A 22163-nucleotide genomic window follows, 5' to 3' on the forward strand; every position below is an offset into this window, starting at 1 on the left:
ATGTCACTTAAAAAACACCACTGTGAAGACTAATAACGAGGAAAAACGTTACTTTAAAAATCCTGAAGTCAGTCTGTTACGTCTTTCCAATATGGACGTCTGCTTTCTTGTCACACAAGAGGTCTGTGGTTGTTTTTAATAATAAACTGAACTTTTTTTTTTTTTAGTTTGAATGTCCTCAAAGCTGCTGCCGCTGTCGACACATGGGTAGAGTTCACCTGCACTGCTAACAACATGGAGGTTAAAGAGGTGGAGAGGTGTTGCTGTGTTGTCAACGTGTTTGAGACTGAGAAAGTCGTGAGCTGCAGCGGAGTAATCGTCCATCCTCCATCAGGAACAGTCATATGCAACGGGCTCCCTTTTTCCCGTTTCATTAAAGACAAAAAGGAGCCCCTGTCCGAAGACCTCAGGGTCCTGTCCCCTCATAGCTTCAGTGACAAACTCAAAATCAGAGTCAGCCTTTCTGCAGGACGGGATTTGGACACCGGCCACCGTGCACATGGAGACGCCTTGTCACCCTCCAGAAGAACAACAACACAACGGAGGGAGGCTGCAGCTGAGTTGCTGATGCTGGTGAACTGCCTGGAGTTCAAACAGGCTTTCCGGGCAGTTTTCCAAGAGGCTGACCAGTGGCGTTTCCATGGCGACGAAGAGGACGAGATTCTGATTAGAGATGCTCACTTCCTGAGCTGGTTCGCTGTGCTCAAAGCCGGTGAAGTGGCAGACAGCAGTCAAAGTTTACGTCGGCTCGTACCCTGGCAGACTGGCTCCTCTCTCCAGAAAGGATGCCCCGTCGTTGCATGCGGCTCGCCTTTTGGCTCCCTCTGCCTGGATCTCTTCATCAGCACCCTCAGCCGAGGCATCGTCAGCAACCTTGCCGGAGATGACAACGCCGTCATCCTCACGGATGCCCGGTGTTTGCCAGGCACGGAGGGCGGAGGCGTGTTTGCGGTGAAAGGTGCTGACGAGGCGCGCCTGGTCGGGCTCATTGTGTCTCCTTTTGGCTGGAAGGCAAACGAGTGGATAGGCCTCACTTTGGTCTGCTCCGTTCAGTCGATCTTCAAGAACATCATCTGCTGCGCGAGCGTTGAAGATCCACTTCGAGATGTGTGGCTCCACGAGGGAGATGCAGGCCTCCGCATGTCCACCACTGCCCAGGAGTCAAAAGGTTTAAAATACCCCACTGTGTGCCTCGTGGACAGTGGACAGTTCTGGGGCTCAGGTGTTGTGGTCACATCTCAGCTGGTTGTAACGTGCCGGCATGTCGTCAATGGGAAGTCGACAGTCACCCTGAAGTTTCATCACAGAGAGAGGTGACAGAACGATTACTGTCTGAGTACTTTCCAACTACAGCATTTATTGTTCAGGAAAATGTATCCCAAAATACTTTAAAACATGCTTAACATGTCATATCTGTCATTTTCATTTCACTATGTTTACGCAGCCTAGAAAAAAATACCATATATACCAAAGTTTCAGGTTACATAATTTATATATTAAGCAATACTACAGGTCTGTTGGGCAGTGGGCCCACCAGAGAATAAACCTTCATAGAGGCAAATAAGGTGGTGAACAAACACATCTGGAATGACCTACACAAACATGACAGTGGACATCATGTTCCTCACATTCACACCGCCTTGGTGCCCTTTCACTCAAAATGTTGGCAAGTTACAGTAAGAAAGTTGGATTTCAGGGTCCCTGGTGTGCCACAGTACATACACAGTACCAAGGTCTTGAACTGGAACGACTGATAGAGAAGTAATCATCATATTAATCTGTGTAAAAAGATTTTGAGACCCTTAGCGTATACCTCAAAGTCAGATTACATTTTGTAATCGTGTCATGTTTTTTTCCGTGTGGCACTAGATAACTCACGTGTGTATTGATGTAAACTTTACAACATATTATCACAAGGTGAAATGTCAACATCTAAGCTATTTTGATTGGCAAGTGGTCATTGATGAGCTCTTATTACTTTGTTCTTCATCTTGAGTGGAGGTGCAATTAATTAACCATAATATTTGAAATATGTCCTGTTCTATCCTTGCAGAGTCCTTGATGTTGTGGGTGATGTGCTGTTTTCCACCAGAGCGTCGTCCCCCTATGATTTGGCTTTTGTGCAGATGAGAGACGCTGTCAAACATGCTGTGGTCCCCCAAATGGCACAGAGTTTTAGTCCAGGTTTGACTACATTCTTATTAAGCAGAAGCAGTAGACTTAATTCTTGCTTCTCATCAAGTGTCAGAGGTGATATATATCTTTACACAAACTAAAAACCTGTTAAACAATAGATGTTCAGCTAGGTTTCTCTGCCCACAGGTGAGTCTGTTGTTGTGGTGGGATATGGAGGGTTGGGTCGGAGAAGTGGTCCGTCCCTGACCTGTGGTATCCTCTCGAAAGCCATTATCTTGAATGACCAGCCTGTCATGCTTCAGACCACTTGTGCAGTACAAGCAGGGGCCAGCGGGGGCGCTGTGGTGCACAGATACACAGGAGAGCTGCTGGGTAAGAATCCCTGCAACTACAAAATCATGTACTCGATTTGATCAGTGGGGGGCATAAGGTGACCACGGATTACTTCGCTGTAATCATGCACCATATGTGAAGGGAAAAGGCATTTATAAACATCACACTGCTCTCTTAGCAGTTCTATATTTGAAATTTGACAAGTGCAAAGTACAACTAATCATTATTTTGTGTTTTGCAGGTATTGTGTCCAGCAACACAAAGGACATGGCTTCCAAAGTGACCTACCCACACCTGAACTTCATCATCCCAGTGACTGTGTTCCAGAGATTGTTGCAGCAATTTCGCCACACAAGAGATGTCAATGTTTTCAGAGCGCTGGACGAAGCAGAAAAAGAAGTCAGACGGGTGTGGAGGCTACAAGGTGCTCCAAGCAAACTATGACAGAAGACTCCTTCATGAGGAGGTTTGCTACAGAAAAAAAGCTGGATGGTTAAATCAGCATGGATAATTATGCAAAATTACATTAGATAATTAAATGAATATAATGTTTGTGTTTTTAACAAAACTGTTATTTTGTAATATAAAGTTTACTTTGTCATACCTCACTTTGTTACAGACACAGTAAGTGAAAGATCTCAGTAAGCATATGCAACTAAAGCCAGAATCATTAATGCTTAATGATGATACCCAGAAACATTCAGAAAACAATATGAAATATTAAAGGACCTCTTGGTGGTAACAGCAAGTTAAAGTGACATTGAATGTTTTGATTATTTTTATGAAATGTAATATACAGACATGTAATTAAATGAATACCATCGATTATTCTGATGATAAGTCAGTGTGTCCTGGGTACATTTCTGTGCACAATTTCCACAAAATGCCCACATTATCTCAACTAAGAGAAGACTCATTTCCTATATTCTTCCCGATGTGAAGTCAAAGGTATCAGACACAAAAATTCCATTGGGTTTCACATTTAACATCTTATCCTTTACAGTTACAGCATCAAGACAAGATGAGACATTTTCCCTGGGAGGCACGTGTTAGGATTTACACCTGGTCCTGTTACATATGGCTTATTTTTCCACCAAGCAGGAGGAATATTCGGCTTAAGAGGCTGACAGGTTGCTGGAAATGATTGGTCCCTTTGGGTAGCCAGAAGTCTTGCTGTCAGTATCAGGTACTCAGACATCTGTTGGCAGGCACACCCACTCACAGCTAACATATTTAAGCATTCATCCACTGGGATATTACTGGTACTAATTTACCTTATAACTGAAATGTGAAACTGAAAATGACATTTCAGAGGACTGGTTACTGTCAGGTTTTTTTTACACTGCTATGACAAGCTTTCTTGGCTAGTGCTCCCATGAAGGTGTATACTATTGTAAGTTTCTATTTCACTGTTCCCAGACTGAATAATTCACAGTAGAGAGGCTGGAGCAATGTCCTGAGGAGGTTGAGGATTTTAATATATAGGCATTGTGCTGTTAAAAGTGCTGATATGCAGACTCAGGTCTGTATCTTATTTCGGCTGGTTTCCCAAAGCTATGAGCTACACTCCACTGCAGGATGAGGTAAAGTGAGAGTAAAAGTGCGCTGACAATAACATGCATCATGCAACATAGGACAGTTGTGGTTTTGATTGGAATTGTTCAAGTCGAGCCCTGCAGAAATGTGCATCATAACTCCCTGTTATGTTTGTGATTATTATTTGAATACACAAAATGTTTCTTTCTTTTCGAAGAACAGTATCAAAGGTTAGCACATTTAAGTTCCTGTTCCAGAAATCCCTCGTACCTCCAAAACTGGTTGCTCTAACAGCTATCAGCAAGATTTTAAGAATTAATGTTCTTGAGACCAATGAATACAAAGGAACTACAGATATGAAGGATTACACACATGCTTTAATTCCATGGGCCATCCTGTAACCTACTTTTAGTTTGTGCATCGTGAATTGCAGAAGAAGCTTTAGGGGCATTGGTTTAGTGGTTTAATTAGAGCGAGGCCATTACTTGAGCATAGCTTTTTATTATCAGACTACTTCAGTTTCTCACAGACATTTGTATACATGTGGAGCAACACGAACCAAAAAAAAAAAAAAAAAAGGACTGCCTATTGGTAATCAAATGGAAGCAGAGGATCACCAGAGTCAGAAGTGCATACATTCCTGGATGGGAGTTATGTGTGCACCTAATTCCATAGCAAGGTCAACTGGCAGACCGATATTTCTGTCTGCGGTCGACCTACAAATGTTAGACAGTACATAGAGCTATACTGCCAGACCTGGATAAAAATATATTGCCCAATGATTGTCTTTTTTTTTCAGCAGAAACAGTAAAGGAATAATTCAGTCTAGTGGTAATCACATAGAGTAAAACTTTCATACTGGATAAAAATAGTATGGTGTGTGGTAATAATTGCACAATATCTGTTTTTCTTTGTCTTTATTTTACATTATCACTTGTTTTTTTTTTCATTATGAAAGTAGTTAATTTGTTATCACAGACATTACTGTTACCCCAGAATGAATTCTCAACACTTTGAATCCTTTCCCGTTTGAAGTAGCTTCATCATCTGGTCAGAATTTCTCTCTGCCCTAAACCCATGTAAGCAAATAACAACAAGAAGAAAAAAAACATGTGACCATAATAAAACTCAGTTGAGTTTGTGTTAGTGTATGTTAGTCATCATTAGCATGCTTAGGCTTAACAGACTCCTCCTAGACTTGCTAATCAACAGGTTAGCAATGTCACTGCAGGAATGTTAGCATGGTGATGTTAGCATTTGGCTCGAAGAACCACTGTGCCTAAAGTCAACATAAAGGGCTGCTAGCATGGCTGATCACACTTACGCTTTCTTAATCTCATATATATATATAGCACGACCTGTTGCTGCCTAACCGTTAGTGGTTAATGAAATCAAAAGGGAACAAAAGCACGGACTCACATGTACGGTGGCCAGCTCGGCCACATAGACCAGTTTATTTAATTTTTTTAATAAACACAATAATTGATCCACATCATGATACGATATACACTTGTCAACCAAGCAGCATTTTCTGCTAGTCTGTCAAGGCATTGATAACGGGACTAATAGGTGACAATCTGTCTTCTGATACACACATTATTTACAAGCTAAGGAGTGATGCGTGAGAAACCTTTTTTTTAATAAGTCATGAATGAGACAGAGCACTACTGTCACATATGAGCTGAAGCGTATGACATGAAAACAGGAGAGTCAAAGGGTGCTTTTCAATAGTCTAAAGTGGCTTCCTCTCTTTATCACCTGTTTTCTGACTCAAATCAAAACTGGTTATCTAAATGTTGTTCATCTGTGGAAATAAAAAGATGAAAGAAGAAAATTTAGACTATTGAAATGCACCCAGTCTTTTTTTTTTTTTTTTTTTTTAATGCAAGCACCTGCAACTGCGTAAAGTCTCCATTATGTATCAGCTAAATCTGCTCAAAGATGGTTCAAAGGACATACAACAGAAGAGAACATAGATTCACAAGTATGGGGGACAAATTTCTGGACTCCAGACCCATAATATCCTGATAGTGATATTTCCCCGTCCCCTGCCCAGTTTAAGAACACCCTATAACATTAAACACTCCCGTGACATGTGCATGTTCCCTCTCCACACCTGTACAACCCACTCACCTGCCTGTCATAAGCTTTTTTTTTTGTTCTGAGTATGTGAGCTTGATCACATCCATCTCTTTAGTAGGATCTGTATATGTGTGTGTTTGTGTGTTTGGGACCATCGAAACGCTCTTGCAGGAAGGTTGGACTGCATGTTTGGCTTTTACCAGATATAGCCCCCATCATCCACCTCTCCCACTTCTCCTTCTTCCTCTTCAGCCTCTTCTGCAGTTTCCTCAGCTTCTTTCTCTTCCTCGTCTTCCCATCCAACCCCGCTGCCAAAATCACCAGAATATGCCATTTCATCATCTGCAGAGAGGTGGAGAAAAACATGCAGGGAAGAGGGAATGCAATGGGTGTGAATTATCCACTGTGGCCATCTTGTATTTTGCAATAAATTCTGTGCAGCATGCCTTCTTCTCAACTTTAATAGAGTCCAATGAGAACTGCTGAAATCAATTTAAAAACATAGACTGCAATGTCAAAAGAGGGGCATGTGTTTGACTTTGACTGGATTTTAATAGCTATTTCTAAACCTTGCCAGGGGACTCATTCTTATCAGCCGCAGGTTCAGTCCAACCAGTCCTAATTTATCTTGAAAGACTTTTCTCACAGCGACAGGCGGGCTTTAGAATGCAAATGACTCCGGACACATGAATGTGGCACTGGTCCCTGCAGTGAGTTATGTTGCAGCGGGCCCTCAATCCTTAAACATAAAGAAAGCCTTGTGCAGAACGCATGTGGGGGTGCTGTGGCGAAGTGGGCCAATTCACAGCAGAGATTTTGAGGGTTTTTTTTTTCTTGCAACTTCCAGCTTTTAAATTTGAACCTTCTTAATATATACTGATAGCTAAAACCTTTAGGACCTACCGCAATCTGGCTTGCCACGAATCCGAGATCCGGCTACTTCTCCTCCATTTTGATCGACACACCAGCACTCCCCCCTCTCACACTGCTGCTTCCTGTAGTAGCCGTCCTCGTCACAGCTGGGGATAAATCGACCTGGCATTCACACGCAAAAACACAAGAGTCAGGTATGGTAAAGCGACCTTATCTCACGTACCACGCAATCTCTCCAAACCCCATGATTCATGCCTCATCGCACATGGCACACAGCCCAAGAAAGGATGTAATGCATGCAGCATATGTGGCAGCCAATTATGTATTCTATGAATACAAATATGTTCACGGAGCAACTGGGGGTGAATAAATATTGAGCTAGCATATTGCAGTATGTTGGGGCAGCTTAGGGGTGTATTGGGGGCATCGTGGGAGGAAGCAAGATTGGAAAGTTTTCAATTTCCAAGACGAAATACATCTTGTATTCACACATACATGCAGAAAGCAAGGGATATGGCTCAACAGAGTGTAGTTGCACCTTCAACCTAACCTTTTTTGACACCGGACTGTCGTGATCTTCACAGATGGATGGGTTTGTACTGATGTAAAATGTTTAATTTGCTTCTTTCATAATTGTGACAAAAAAAAAAAAAGTGTGTGTAAAAGCAAATAAGCCAGGACAAAAACAGAACTATCCGTCCAGTCTTTCATGAGAACATGTGAGTGTTGGGTTGGCGGACTGCCCCCTGCTCTGTGTCCTTGGAGAATCCTGACTCACAACCCAGTAAGCAAGCCAAAATCTGCGGTGCACACATGCTTACACACAAGTCCAAATACAAACACACACATTCACATATTTCCCTGCTCATGCATAAATGTATCATGACGCACTGATGGCTGTTTTCCTTTGCAGTCTTTCAGTATCAAGCTCTAATCCACAAGACGATCAGATCAGACACTAATCCTTGCCTCCTGCTTGTCATCTGCTCCACAAAAACCATCAACCAGGAAAGACTGATCCATTAAGGCTGAAATGCTCGTATGAGAAGTCAGATACCTACCGTACTTTCTCTTGCCACCGTCTAGGACTTGGATCCTCTCGAGTTCAGACAGGCAGGGGGGCTCTTAAACAGCAGAAAACACTGTTTTAAAGACTTCAAGGCACAGTTAGGCACAACACGCTGATTATAACAAACCAAAATCTGTCAGAAACAATTATTTCCACATGGTGGCCCTTTCCTTTGACATTCCACTCAGGATAAGAAGCTCAAGTTGTGAAGTTTCTCGTAAGGATTCACCTTTGTTAGCTCGTAGTCAACCAACTCCAATCCTACATTTTGTTAGCCAGGAATCAACAAACTCATAGCTAACATAGTTACCTAACATTTTATTAGCTAGGACATAACCAACCCCTTGCTTATAATTCTTTAGATAGCAGTAACAAATTCGTAGTTTATATGTTTAGATAGTTAGTAACCAAAGCCTATGTTTTGTTATCTTGAAAGCAAATTCCTAGTATTAGCCTACATTGTCTAGGAATATCTGCTACAATTGTGTAATGCTGCCGAACTGTAATATAAGCTTTCAGCGTTTAGCTTACGTTCAAATTATTTAGCAAGTGGCTGAATGTTAATGTTAGCTGCACTCAGAGTCACTATGTTTCATATTGAAGTATGACCAGATTTCATACCAGATTTTTACAATTTTTTCACGGTAGCTCATTTATCCAAAAGCTTTTTAAATATAGCCTATCAACTTCCCTACATTTTTACAACTTCTTACCAGGAAATATTACAACAGCTTCTGAGAAAGGCTGTTGGATAATGTCCACCATGTGTGTATGTACTATGGTACATGAACAGTCAAAACTACAATTTTTCCAATGACCATGAACAATTTAAAAAATAAATTCCCTTGTATGCCCTTATCAAAAAAAAACAAACATGCTCTTGGATCCCAGACCTAGTTTCTGCTTGAATAGTTAGCTGACAGGCAAAATCTCTGAGAGCTGTGAGAGAAAAGCAGGTGTGTTTTAAGCTCCTTTTCTTGACCGTTTTGAACCCATAAGGGGATACTGGGATGAGTGGAGAGACAAATAGTGACGGACCAACACAGAGCAGAGTGGTAACAACACCTGAGGGCAGGCTGAGCGCCTTAAACACATGCAAAGCCTACAAACCAACCTCACATCCACAATACTCACTCTCTCTCCAGAAGCAGAGGCACCACTCAGCGGTGGAGACTTTGCCGTCCTTGTAGGAGTCGCAGGAGTTGAAGAAGGGCCGAATGCAGACCTCATACTTATCCAGGTTGATGGCAGCCAGTTCAGCCTGATCCAGGTACAAGTCGCCATTGGTGTCCAACTTGGAAAACATCCAGCCTATAGAGTCCTTACAGCTGGCCACCAGGCTCCTGTCCAGCACTGCAACAAACAAACATTGATTTTTTTTTTTTTAATCAGGGGACAGCTGCACAAATGGAAAATGAAACAATGCCAGCCTGCCAAAAAAAATCTCCTGTTTCAAATGCAATTCCTCTATTATTTGCTTAATAAAGTTACCAGTTAAATGACTGTTCCTCCCTAAAAATGGGGATTTAGCAGTTACTAGCATTTTCCATCTAGACTTTACAGGCTGATTAAGATTTGTTGCTTTTCAGGCACTAATTTATTGCCAATCTGATGTTCATTTACTGTTGTTTTATAGCTCAATATCCTCCGAGTTTGGGTTGCGATAGTATCCTGAGCCATCCAAAAGTATTACTGTCCAGCCTTGTAAAAGTTTTCAACAATGTTATTGAAATCCATTGGTTTCTTTGTAAAATGTTCTAGTGAGAGCAACAGAAATCAAGATGATGGAAGCTGCACTAGCAGGACCATAAAGAATTTTTTCCTGAGGATTTATTTCTCCCATTCCCCCTTTTACTTTTCCGAATGTCGCAAGAGCCTTGTTCTATTAATGTTGCCTTGTAAAAGACTACCAATCTTTTTTTTTTTCTTCTGTGGCACCAATGAGTTTTGTGACATTACACATGAAGTGTTTTGTAGCATATAATCCCAATGTCAGCAGTTACTCCAGGGCAATAACATCCATTGTCTACAGAGATATAATAGAAGACTAGACACCTTGTTGAGACATTGTTTATAGTTTACTGCCTGTAACTTAAGTATTGTAAACCTCTCTCAATGCAGTAAGGATTCATTTAGTAGTAGCTCTAACCTGATGTAGTGCCGGCTGCAGTGGTTCTTGCCCCAGGCTTGCTATTGTTGTTCTGCTTGGCATTGGTCTGCAGGAGTTGGAACCAGTCCCTCAGACGCTCCCCGAGATCAGCCAGATCCTGTCCGGTGCAGCTCTCTGTGGAGGACAGAGAGATAGGAAAAAATATTTTGCTATGATGATGAATGTTGTAAAAATCGTGCGTGAAGAAGAAATACAGAATTAAAACATAAATGGGAAGCCTGGTCTTGCAGTGATTGAAAATAAATTCACCCTAACTACATTTCCTTTTGCCACGTGTTTGATCTTACCATGTTTACTCTCCTTGGATGTAGGGGCAGCTGTTGGACAAGGACACAGACCTGAACACTTCAGGGTAAGATCCTTCCCAGTAAGACATGCTTGCTGCTCCAGCTTGCACTGCAACACAAATGCATACATCAATAAGCACTCACACATCCACACCAGTGACTTCAACAAAGGGACACAAAGGCGGTGAAAAATGAGTTATTACCGCAACACATATCAAATATTCATGAGGTGACCATCTACACGCCTTAATTCATATCTCAGACTTGCTCCTGAATGCGTTTTCCAACCTCTGCCTGCACGCAAGGTCACAAATAGTGATCCAAAAGACAGAGCATAAATCAATAAACACATGGGATTCTGTCACCACAAGCCACCAATCGGTCCTTGTGTTGCCATGGATCTTAGTCTCTTCCCCCCCCCCCCCCCGCCCCTGAGAGCCTCTTTACACTACTAAACTCTGGGTGTGCATGCTGTATGTCACTGTACCCCCGATGCATAGAACATTATGTTAGCAAGTCTCTGAATACACATACCAGCACCTCACTGATGCACATTATATTTAACATATGCTCTTAATAGTTTGTGTCTGTCAGTATCACCTATGTTTGTTAATGGCAAGATTATTTTAGCGGTTTTCACTGACATATGTTATTATAAGGCATGCAGAACATTCAGTATGTAAAGCTGAATCCACACCTACATGAGCATGATTTTCACTCTTTCTCCAGGCGGACGCTGCACAGCTTCACTGCCAACGATTTGCACCCTCCACCTACACCCAGTGATTATTTCTACTGACACTCATTTTCTTTTTTAGAGAAATGCACAGGTTCATTACACTGAAAGAATATATTCCCATATGTTTAACTTAAACCTTGATTGTTTTTGACTATCTCTGCTACAGAAACTTACTGCAAACAAAAAGATTGACAAATTAGTACCTCATTAAGCGAACAGAGACGCATACATCGAAGCAAACCGTTCTAATTGTAGCAAATGTTGTGTTGTTGTGTTTTTCCAATCCAGCCAATCTAGGTCCAGTCTTCCCTTTTCTTTCAGATCAGCCCGGCTGGCTAACTACATCTTTAGGTGTAAATATTTGGGTGACTGAGGATTCTAATACCAGACAACCAAAACTCAACGTCAGGACAACGTTTCATGACAACATCAATATACTGTAACATAGAATACCAACAACAGCTGATATTGACATGTACTAGGTTTTATGTTTTGTTATTATGTAACTAAAATCAAACATCTTCCAAGCCAAGTACACAAGTAGAGTCTTTCAAAAACGATCAACATTAACTCAAAGGGAATCGTAATAGAAACCAAACTTCTGTTGGACATCATAACGTTGACATCAACACAATGTAAAAATTCTAAACCTGTTAGACATTAACCTTTTGTGGGTTAGAAGTAAGCATGTTTGGCAACCATAAGCCAATCTCATGCCAAAATTATCTTGACTTCTATTCATTATTGCTAGTTGATGGTAACCCAACTTTGTGTTTCTCACGGAAATACTTTTATTATCTTTACAATGAACGAGCTGTCCAATAAATGTGAGGGAAATTAAATTGACGCAGATTGCCAGCTGGGTGTTTGGCCTTTCACCAACTCCTGAGGCAAAATTCTGTCTTTTTAACTGTTAAATTAAACACTGTTTGCAAGAAGGTCGCCAATTAACCTCTCACAGATTGTCTTCTTCAGTTTCTAGCTTGCATTCTTTTTCTACTACGTTTGTGTGAGCAACTGGATGTCAATTCATGTATTTTGTCAAAGAAGACAAAGAATAACAGTATTCTTTTTTTTTTATTTCTTCCCCTTAGGTTTATTTCTTTAATTTGCACTCCATGGATTGTCATTACAGGGATGTTGGTTAAGACTGAGTTTAAGAATGATGCCTATCTGTAATTGAAAATTAAGTCTTAAAATCCTTCTTTTATGTCAGGACTGTTTCCCTCTGTCCCCTCCTCCCTAGAGCTGTTCATGTAGGTTGCAATGTGGCAGACACTGAAGCTTCAGTGTTTAGCCAGCTCTATGCATTCTAAACGCTCTCCATTTTTTAAAAGCATCTCCAATATTTATCCTACTTTCACCTCATTTCTGGTCATGCAGCTTATTAGAAAAATGCTGAGGCTTTTTAGGTTATATCTGCAATAGTTTCAAGAAAGGTAATTTAATGATTTCATTCAATAGATATTTTACATATTGGTCCTTTAATCTACCCTCGATGAAAAGTGGGCACTTGTATATTGAAATAACGTCACTGTTTTATTTAACTTAATTGAGATACATACCCATACAAGCATATAACTCAATATTACAGAATATGGTTATGTATTTGCTTCAGTGTACCTTGGAGGCGTAGTTGTGTCCGTCTGATCCGCACACAGGCCCGGTGGAGGAGATGGGACAGGGCTGACAGTTTCCATCAGGAGACCTGAGAGCCGGCTGCTTCAGTCTGCAGGACAAAGGAGGTACAAACACTTCAGCCTCTATATGTCCAGCTGACACGACAACTGCTTAGCTAATTCAAAGTCCAGGCACACCTGGACATGGAAAAAACAGCCCTCCTCAACATGGTGTGAATGTATGAGCTTATCATTAAACAGCAGGCAGTCTTACTGCACCGGGACACACACAGGTTTTATTAATACAGTTATGGCTGACAGGGAAACTGATGCAAAAGCAGCACAATCCATTTACTGCAAACTTTACTGCTGTGTTGACCTCATGTAAGTGTGCATTAACATGAAAGATTTTTTGATGATGTGTGTGTTGTGGGAGTTAGTCAGCTCTTGGCCTGAGGCTGCACACACTCACCTGTGTTCAAGTTTCTTGCGGTTGACGCACACCGCTCTCGAGTAGCCCTGGGCGATACACACTTTGTGTCGGCTGCACTTAACCTTTTGACAGGGGTCCTTGGTGGTGTCTACATCTGGGGAAAAAAAATAGAAAATTAAATGCACCTTCGCTTTTCACCTTTTTCTGCATCAGTCTCTGCCCATTGTTCGACTTTACTACAAGTCTCAAATCCCAAATCTGTTTGGTTTTTTTTTCAGAACAACTTAAGAGTCAGTCTAAATATTTAGACCACTGCAGAAAAGTTTGTCTCAATATACACCTTGAGGCATTTCGTGCTATACTGGGAGTGAGGTACCATTTCTGAGCATTCAAATTAGAAGACCTTATGACAGCGTTAATCAGATAGGTTTGCTGTGATAATGTAAATATTATTTTTAGTTTTAACAAAATAATCATCTCTGCCTATTTTAAAACCCAACAAAGGAATAGGCTTAATGGCTTGATAATAACATGATGATCTACTAATAATCCAACAATGTAGTGAAAAACAACGCCTCTAATTGACAGAAATAACTATTTCCAATGCACTTATTCATACCTGTTATTTTGATTTAAGGGCTCAAAAGGCATTTTTGAAGGGCCCAATTGTCAACTAACAGACTGCCAATATAAAGGTCTGATTTAGGTGACCTCCTAATATGTAAACTTGGCTAGCGATAGCCTACATCGCTAGCTCCCCCTGCGCCATCCATCACGCTCTCTGCGAGCAGCTAATGCTGTACTGTGTGTCAAGGCCCCACACACACACTCATATGTCACAGCTGTCTGTTCCTAGCAGGCTTCTGGGAACCCGACCTGGATGTCACACTACATTCCCTTCATGTCCCCCAGCCTTTATTCACCTATGCTATCCATCAGTACAGTGCACAGAGATACAGCTTATTCACAGAGATGCTTGTTTTCCTCCCCCCTGCTCTTACTGTATCCTGTTTTATGGCACTGTTATAATTTATCAGTCAGGCTTAGGCTCTCCGCTCTTGTCCTCTCCAGTGGCTGAATACATTAATGCTGCCCACATCGCAGGATTATCGAAGCGAACCGACAGATATCTGATTTAAGAAACAAATCCAAAACAATACACCCCCCTCTGTCAAGGCTGAGCTGGTTGTATAACTGACTGACTGCTCTGACTGGGAAACAGTGCAGTTTGGAAGCATTAATGCCCAGATGCAGACTCCTCATCCATTCAGACTGTCAACAATGGAGCCTTAGACTCTCTTATACCAGTTGGCATTGACTGTGTAAAGTATCTCACACACATCTGCCAACTCCTTGTCTGTCTCCGCCTGTCTTGTTCTTGCGTTTTTCAAAACTTCCTTTTTTTTTTTCACAGTGCAAAAGCAACACAACCATTACAATACTTTCTTAACCAAAGCCGGAAAAAGAGAATGGGTAAACAGCACATTAGGCAGGAGGATACGATGAAAATTTAAACAACACATTTTGCAACCCATCCAAGAACCATTAAGGCAATACTTAAGGAAATGAAACCAAAAAAAAAAGAGCACACAGACAGAGAGCAGATAATCCTGCTTTCTAATAGCAAAAAACATTCATAAATAAATCCTGTCTGTGGTGAGCGGCTACAATGCTGGCACAGCTTTGTGTTGTGAGTACAGAAGCATAAGGTGGCTGCCTGAGCCTCATGTTAACTTAACAGGCTTCCATGGATTAAAGCAGCGCCTGCAATGATGACGTTTCCATAGCAACAGGCTCTTCGAGGTCTGGGGAATCATTTCTGGGTTGACTGTGATTTGCAGCTCAATCTGTTGTTTCTCAGAACTCTCTCCCATCTCTCCATATCTGAAACCCCTGTTGTGCAATCATGTCTATCAATCGTCTTTTCTTCCTCCTTTTCATCTCCTTTTGTGTTCACCTCCCTTTACCTCATATCCTCAGTCTTGAATCATGGTCTTCACCCCTCGTTGCACCCGCACTACTTTATATTTTACTTTTCCGAGGTCTCTCTTTTGGTTTTACACTAATGCCTGCAGCAGAGAACCTCTCCTAATTAGGCTCCCCGCGCTCCAGTCTAATCCAATCCAGATTTGCATGCGGTTTATCCCTGAAGATTGAGGATAACGAAAGCAGAGCTCAGGCCACATCCTCATTATCAACCCTCTTATCTACTATTTACCCACTCAGCCTCTAACATCAGTCTTATCTTGTTAGCAAGGTAGCAGTGAACCAGACATGACTCTGGCATGTCTGTAATCTGTAGACCAGTTAATGAAAAAACAGGCTTACGTTTCCACCATGATAGAACAAATGAGCTGGCCAAGAATGGGAGAATAAATATGTAAACCTAAAAGTGCAGACTATTATTTTGCTCCACTTGTGGGCAGTGAATCAACTTGAAAACACACTGCTATATTGTCTGTAGTAATTATAACCAACAAGGGGCATACAAATAATAATAACTGTACTGAAATATGTTTATATTTGGTCAAAATTATTCAAATAACTGCATAGCAGGAATGTGTATTCATGCTATTACATTCTATATTCAGCCCGATGGTCGAGCTTATTTAACATTCCTCCGACCTGGCCTGGCCGTTAAACGTAATTCATATTCATCAGGTGGTTACAAACTTTTTTGTTACTGTTGTTTTGTCACCGTTGTTTTTTTTTTAAAATCTATTGTTGATGTGAAGCAGCTCAAGGTAGTCTGAGAAAGGAGAGTGGGAGGGGGTGATAGTGGACACAATTGTGGAGTAGGAAGGTCCCCTGAGGACTGTAGTGGCTTGTTTTCGAGGTTGAGAGTTGGAGTATTCCAGACACAAAAGATGTGTAGGGTGTGTAAAAAGAGATGGAAAGACCCCCTGGTATAGGTAGTCTGAATTGCTGGATATCGTGGAATCTGCTGTGTAGAGGTCTTAGAGAGGGCAGAGGGAAAACATGGCTTCATGATCGTCTTGGTGCGGAGTTTTGAGCTGGTTGGGAGCTAAATTAAACACTAAGGTGTCTCATAGAAATCTACTGCTCTTGTTTGTGAGCAACCAAAGCACCAGCATCTATCAATAGCCTAAAGAGGTATCAAACTCGAGACCTTGTGGAGTGTGGACTCAGCGCGTTTCCATATCACCTTGGTGTCTGCAATTGATTCGAAGCCATTGATTTGCCAGGAGGTGTCCATTCACTATTCACCTGGCCCTCTCTGGCAGAGATAAACTGTCAGGAAAACCAAGGTACACTGGAAGGCTTGTGTATAAAAGGATCAGGTCTTCTGTGAGTGCTGCACACAAAGACTTCAGAGTATGCTTGTGTGTGGATGAGTCCAACATTACAACTGTTCCCTTACGGTGTTTACTGTCTTCAGACGAGGTGATTCAATCAGCTGTCTGACTGATGAATCGACTGAAAGAAAATCGACCGCAAATTATCCTGACCCATCCCTCAATCAGCACAGAGCTGGCTGAAGTGGAGTGTGGGGCCTGAATGCAAATTTCCACCTCAGCATGAATCTGGCGCGGTCTGCCTGTGTGTTAGGAGCACTGACAGTTCAAAAGCTCTGTCTCCTCTGCACAGCGGTGAAGTGGTCTTGGCTGAGAAATGAGGCCTGTAGGCTCATCCAAGCTCGCAAAGTAAAGACATCACACTGATTTAGAGACGTCTCAGAGGGACAAATCTCTCTTTTGCTGCTTCGCTTCATTAGGCCACTCATAAAGGAAGGCAGATCAATGCGGGGAGATAGCACACTTGTGTCAGAACCAGACTAAGATATAGATAAATGAAGGGCTTTATGCTGTGTGAAATGAAAGTATGAAGAACAATTCAGCTGACAACCTCAGGCATGAATACAAAGCTTTCTTAAGTTTCATAAAAGCTGAGCACACGCAGTTGAGAACTAATCTATGTCGATTGGGCTGACTCTGGACCCACATTTGGTTTATTATTTCAACCCTAATGCAACACAAAAATGTAAAAATCTTAATTTGACGACCATGCAAAGCCAAGGATTGTGTTCGATGTGTTTAACCCTTATCATCCAATGCCTATGGTATTTTAGATTCTAAAATATTTGTGCAAGGCTACAATGGTGTGGTCAAGGTCTGGAAAAGAATTATAGTATTAATGGAAAGTAATCAAAATGAAAATAAATACATGACAAAAATCAAATAAATACATACCAGTCATTTTCTTTAGCTCTCTCTCATTTTTTAAAATAACCGGAGTACGTGGCTCCCTCTGCTCCTCACTTAAATTATAGCAAGTCATCCAGATACTTCACTAATCAGCCATATGTTCTCATGCTACAATAAAACCTGTGCACTCAAAAACCACTTGAGCTCTTTGTTATCGATTAACATTTGAGAAACACAAGGTTTCACCTTCAGGTAAATGTCAACTACGAACTTGAAATTACAGCAACGGTCTTTTTAGGTGTTACTTCTCCTTGTGTTGACAGTTTGAGGTCAATATTCTTGTCAATCCAAAATGTGGTTTCACAAATGTCTTATTCATCGAAATCTAAAAAGACGAATGAAGCCCTTTGGATGTAGAGCAACATAAAACACATAAAACCACATCGCACTATTCAGAAAGGTTTGGGTGCACCATGTGTGCGGGCAGATGATTTTGCAGACTTGAAACCTCGTCTATGTTTCTTCCAAGGAAACGGCTTTCCCTTTACAAATAATACAAAAAAATACTTATGCTTCATTTTTGAATATTCATTCTATCACACCCTCCTACGCTAGTCAACTGTCTTCATCCCCTGATTTCACAATTTCCTCATTATTAAACTGCTTTAGAGTTGACAGGAACTTTATTAATGTCAGTCACTTTCTACTGAATCAGTGCAAATTAGCCGGCACCCCTGTCTCACCCTCTTCCCATGCTTTTACTTCTTTCTCCGGCCTTTCAATTCGAAACCATAATTAGTCCTTCATTACGCCCTTGGAAATTGCGCTAATGGACTCTGCCATTCAGCTGACTTCATTTAAGCAGAAAATCAAGCAACAATGGCTGAGGACACGACGCTGTCATGACTTCATCTTGCAGGGGCTCAATTAAGTCGCAGAAGGAGTCTATGAGGAGGAGGCCTCACACGGTCAGGCCGAACGCACAGCTCCTGCTCCAGAGTGCAGGAGAAAAGTAGGAAGTAGAACGAAGTGGTGATGGGTTGATGTCGAGTCGATGTTTGGTGTTTCCTTGGGGAGATACATCAGATGTGCTGAAGCATATAAAACTGAGCGCTAACATCTTTCAGATCTTTTTTTTTTTTTTTGGCTGAGGAACTACAAGTGTGGACAGCGAGCGGCTGAACGTATGCAGCACTGTCACATGCGATGAACTGCTGACGCTCTGGGAGGCATCACGGTTCAAATGAAGGCCACAGGTTCTGTCTCCATGCTACAGTTCATGTTAATGACATCCAGTTTTAATAAACCATGTGGCTTTGCTTTTACCGCATCAGCATGCGTTCAATGCATTTATAACAAATACATCTCCAACATGTGAGGAATTCTGTCTGTATCTCAAACCAGAGCTCATACTCAAACATTATGAGGACATAAAAATATGTTTTGTGTACAAAATGTCGAGATGGTGAAGAAGGCGTCTTGGAGAAAATATCAAAAAACATCTGCATGATTGAATGGTTTGTGCTTACATGTAACCTTTATGCTAGCTGTCTTGTCTTGTTAGCTTTAGTTTGCTCTTGATAGGAGACGGACATGTGAGATATTATATTTTATCATTATGAGAGTGTTGCATTGTGGGTTGTTTGTAATCTAAGGCTTCTATGCCAAGGTGTTTATCAATGTCTCTTTTCTTCTAGAACCCAGAAAAGCGTTCCTCATATTTACACATCGTCACACTCACTATAGGATGCTTGATTCCTGTTATAATGTCAGACTGAGCTGCATCTTGCAAGTGATATAAACACATGAAATCTGACGGACCATTACAACTTCAGAGCCTCCAGACTGATCAGCAACTGAAGAGATAATAGGTGCAAAAACTGGAGGGACATAAGACAATAAAAGAGTAAAAAAGACCGCCACAGACGACCAATCCAACTATGTTGGAATTTAAACAATTTCAGGCTAGAATATCTGTTTGATAGTATTTCATGAGTAAAGGTCAAGAGTGTTTTTAATAAATGTCACCAACATTGGCAATCACCAATGGAATAATTCCCACTTTTCAATTGTGATGTGTTAGACTTTCAAACAGCAGTGTAAGCTAGGCAGTGGGAAAATGTTCACTTTAGCTGTTGTCTAACGGTACATGAAGGCTTTTCATGAGTGTCTATTCATGGCCTCATGTCCTATCCTATCTTACTTCTTTTCATTGTTCTGATTCCTGCCTTTTGTCCCTATACACCAGTGTCTCATCTGCAATTATTCTGACCTTTATATACGTACTGTCTATCCAACATCACCTTGCCAGATTGTCATTGTCTGCTTAGTGTTTTCATGCTTTCCTTGTGTTTGCTTACCCGCTTTTGATTTTTTGATTTTATGGTTTTGCCCTTGATGGATTTTGCTGCCCTCCCTGAGTGAGTGCTGCCTCTCTGTGTATGACCTACGAACGTTTAAGTAAAGAACTTTTTATTACAAACAGTTTTTTGTGTCCTTGGCTCTCCTCTGCATCTGAGTGTGGTTCTGGATTGTTACACAATCATGATCATCCTTTAAACAGGCTCATCAGAGATACTGAAGATGTATAAGAAAGTGAAGTTTGCTCCCACATAATGCCTTCAATGCATTTGAAAAAATCTAGCTTTTTTAAGAAACAAAAACTAAATTTGAACAAGTATGAAAAAGGCTAATTGTTTTTTCACAGTGACTTGTGCATGAACAATAAGTATTTTTTTATATGTACATGCTTGTTCAAAATGCACATATATGCACCAACATAAAGACATAATACAAGTATACATAATGCAAAACCTTTTTGTCAAATGACATTCAGGAAAAATCTGAAAAAGACAAGATACTGAGACACTTACTGTCATTAGAGCCTTGATTTTCATCCCAGGTACGAACATAATCATCCTGCAGAAACATAAAGAAATCCATCAGGTTTTTGCAGCACAGAAGAAACCCACGGCAGGCACATATATGAACAGTGATGTTGATGGTTAAAACTCGTTATCACCCGTTTATCTTCATATAGAAGTGATGTTGTTTCCATAGCCATTGCACATAGATTATAATGTGTACATTAGTTTTGCAGCGTGATAATTAGCCAAGCGAGTCTCAATAGACAGATGGGTATAATCGTGGCTGCGTGCATCTGTATGGAAATGAGCCCAAAAATCTGCACCGGCTGCATATATGCCAGACATATGGCATTGTCTTTCAAATTCTTTGTCCTTTCTAGAGTTAATTATAACATTAATCGTTCTCATTAAAATTAGCATGCAGAAGGAAGATTTAATAGTAAAAAGAGTGAGGGAGAAAATGGACAGAGGAGTGGAGATAAAGACACAGAAAAACAAGGGTATGAGTCATGAATGAAATAGACATTTAACAAAGGCAGCTGGAGGAGCGTTAAAGAAAAGCTGGAGAGAACTGACCTCTACCTCCTGGTGAAATGACAGCAAAGGAGAGAAAAAAAAAGGCAATATTAGTGAAGAAGAAAAAATTAATGTAGGATACAAGGTTTGAAGATGCATTCATTGTAAACCCCGTGTTCATTTAATCAACCCTGAAACGCTCTTTATACATGAACCATACAAGACCTAAAGAGCGACAATCAAAGTTAGAGCACCCAGGTTAAAAAGTGGACATTTAAATCTCCACACAAGGTGTTTATTAGATTCGACATTGCGTTTCTTTTAATTTATGCACAATATCAATTTTTCAAATGAGAAAACCAAGAAAAAGGCACAAAAAGTAAGAAATACCTTGTGAAATAATTAGAACTTTGTCAGTCTATATGACCACATCACTCATGATAAGAATCAGAATATGTTTTCAGGGCTTTAAATATCACATACCTATAAAAATGTATATGCACTGACAGTAAAAAAATACTTCTCAAACCTATATTCTGAGGAAACTAAAATAGGATATAAATCCTCAAATATAAAGAGTTTTGCCTTGATATAAACATGAATTTTCCCATTGGGATACATAATATCTTTAACAAGAAAGTCCAAGCAGAGACAGGGTTGTGAAAAAATGCACAAAAAAGAACAAGCAGACTCCAAGCAGAAGAAATTGAATCAAATAAGTTACATTCAGCATCATCATGTGCATTTACTGGTAATCCTTCCTCCTAATTTCATAGTCTTCCATGCTACTAGAATAAACTAGTTTGAGGTTAAACCAGACATACTTTAGATTGGATTCTTAAATACCAGGGTTTCCAGGGGAAGTACAGATGAAAATATCCCTCTGTCTGAAATAATAAACATGAGTTATATCAGGATATTTACAATCGGCCATCTTCCCTCCTCCTCAGCGATGACTTACTCATCACTGTAAACATTTACTGTGCTGAAAGCCTGTGCCAAATAGCTCCCAGGAAGGCGATAAATCCTGACACATACGTAAAATCGACAACCCTCATGAAAGCCGAGACCTTCTTCTTTGACCCTCACAGTTTTATTTCACAGAGGTAAATATTTTCATGACTGACAGGGACTGCATTCGAGCGCTGAAATCCACCACACTTTTCTACTCCTTAACTTGCTGCAGCACCAAGCCGAGGCTCACTGATGGAAAAAAAAATTTCCTCCAGTAAGCATGTGACTGAAGGTTATCGCAACAATCCAGTTCAGCTCCCTGAATCATTACTGGTTAGGTTGTTCAACCTTGTTAGGCCTGATGGAGCCACGTACAAGCAGGA

The 22163-nt window shown here is 40.8% G+C and overlaps 2 protein-coding genes across 2 annotated transcripts in view; one reads left to right on the forward strand and one right to left on the reverse strand.

The window, feature by feature from the left end:
• tysnd1 (trypsin like peroxisomal matrix peptidase 1) lies at positions 1-3309 on the forward strand. The gene is made up of 5 exons (XM_065959513.1): positions 1-67; positions 168-1313; positions 2054-2184; positions 2323-2508; positions 2711-3309. The coding sequence occupies exons 2-5, from the start codon at positions 235-237 to the stop codon at positions 2911-2913; spliced, it is 1599 nt and encodes a 532-aa protein (XP_065815585.1). The 5' UTR covers positions 1-67; positions 168-234; the 3' UTR covers positions 2914-3309.
• Positions 3310-5427: 2118 nt separating this feature from the next.
• The window catches only part of spock2 (SPARC (osteonectin), cwcv and kazal like domains proteoglycan 2), a 29019-nt gene continuing 12283 nt past the window's right edge, over positions 5428-22163 (reverse strand). The window contains exons 2-10 of the mRNA XM_020630931.3: positions 20317-20362; positions 13317-13431; positions 12849-12954; positions 10487-10595; positions 10179-10313; positions 9164-9382; positions 8022-8084; positions 6991-7122; positions 5428-6429 (exon numbers count right to left, since the gene is read on the reverse strand). Coding sequence (XP_020486587.1) covers positions 6284-6429; positions 6991-7122; positions 8022-8084; positions 9164-9382; positions 10179-10313; positions 10487-10595; positions 12849-12954; positions 13317-13431; positions 20317-20362 — 1071 coding nt within the window. The 3' untranslated portion in view covers positions 5428-6283. The remainder of the gene's footprint in view (positions 6430-6990; positions 7123-8021; positions 8085-9163; positions 9383-10178; positions 10314-10486; positions 10596-12848; positions 12955-13316; positions 13432-20316; positions 20363-22163) is intronic.

This window comes from Labrus bergylta, chromosome 10 (assembly GCF_963930695.1).
Source record: "Labrus bergylta chromosome 10, fLabBer1.1, whole genome shotgun sequence".
NCBI lineage: Eukaryota > Metazoa > Chordata > Actinopteri > Labriformes > Labridae > Labrus > Labrus bergylta.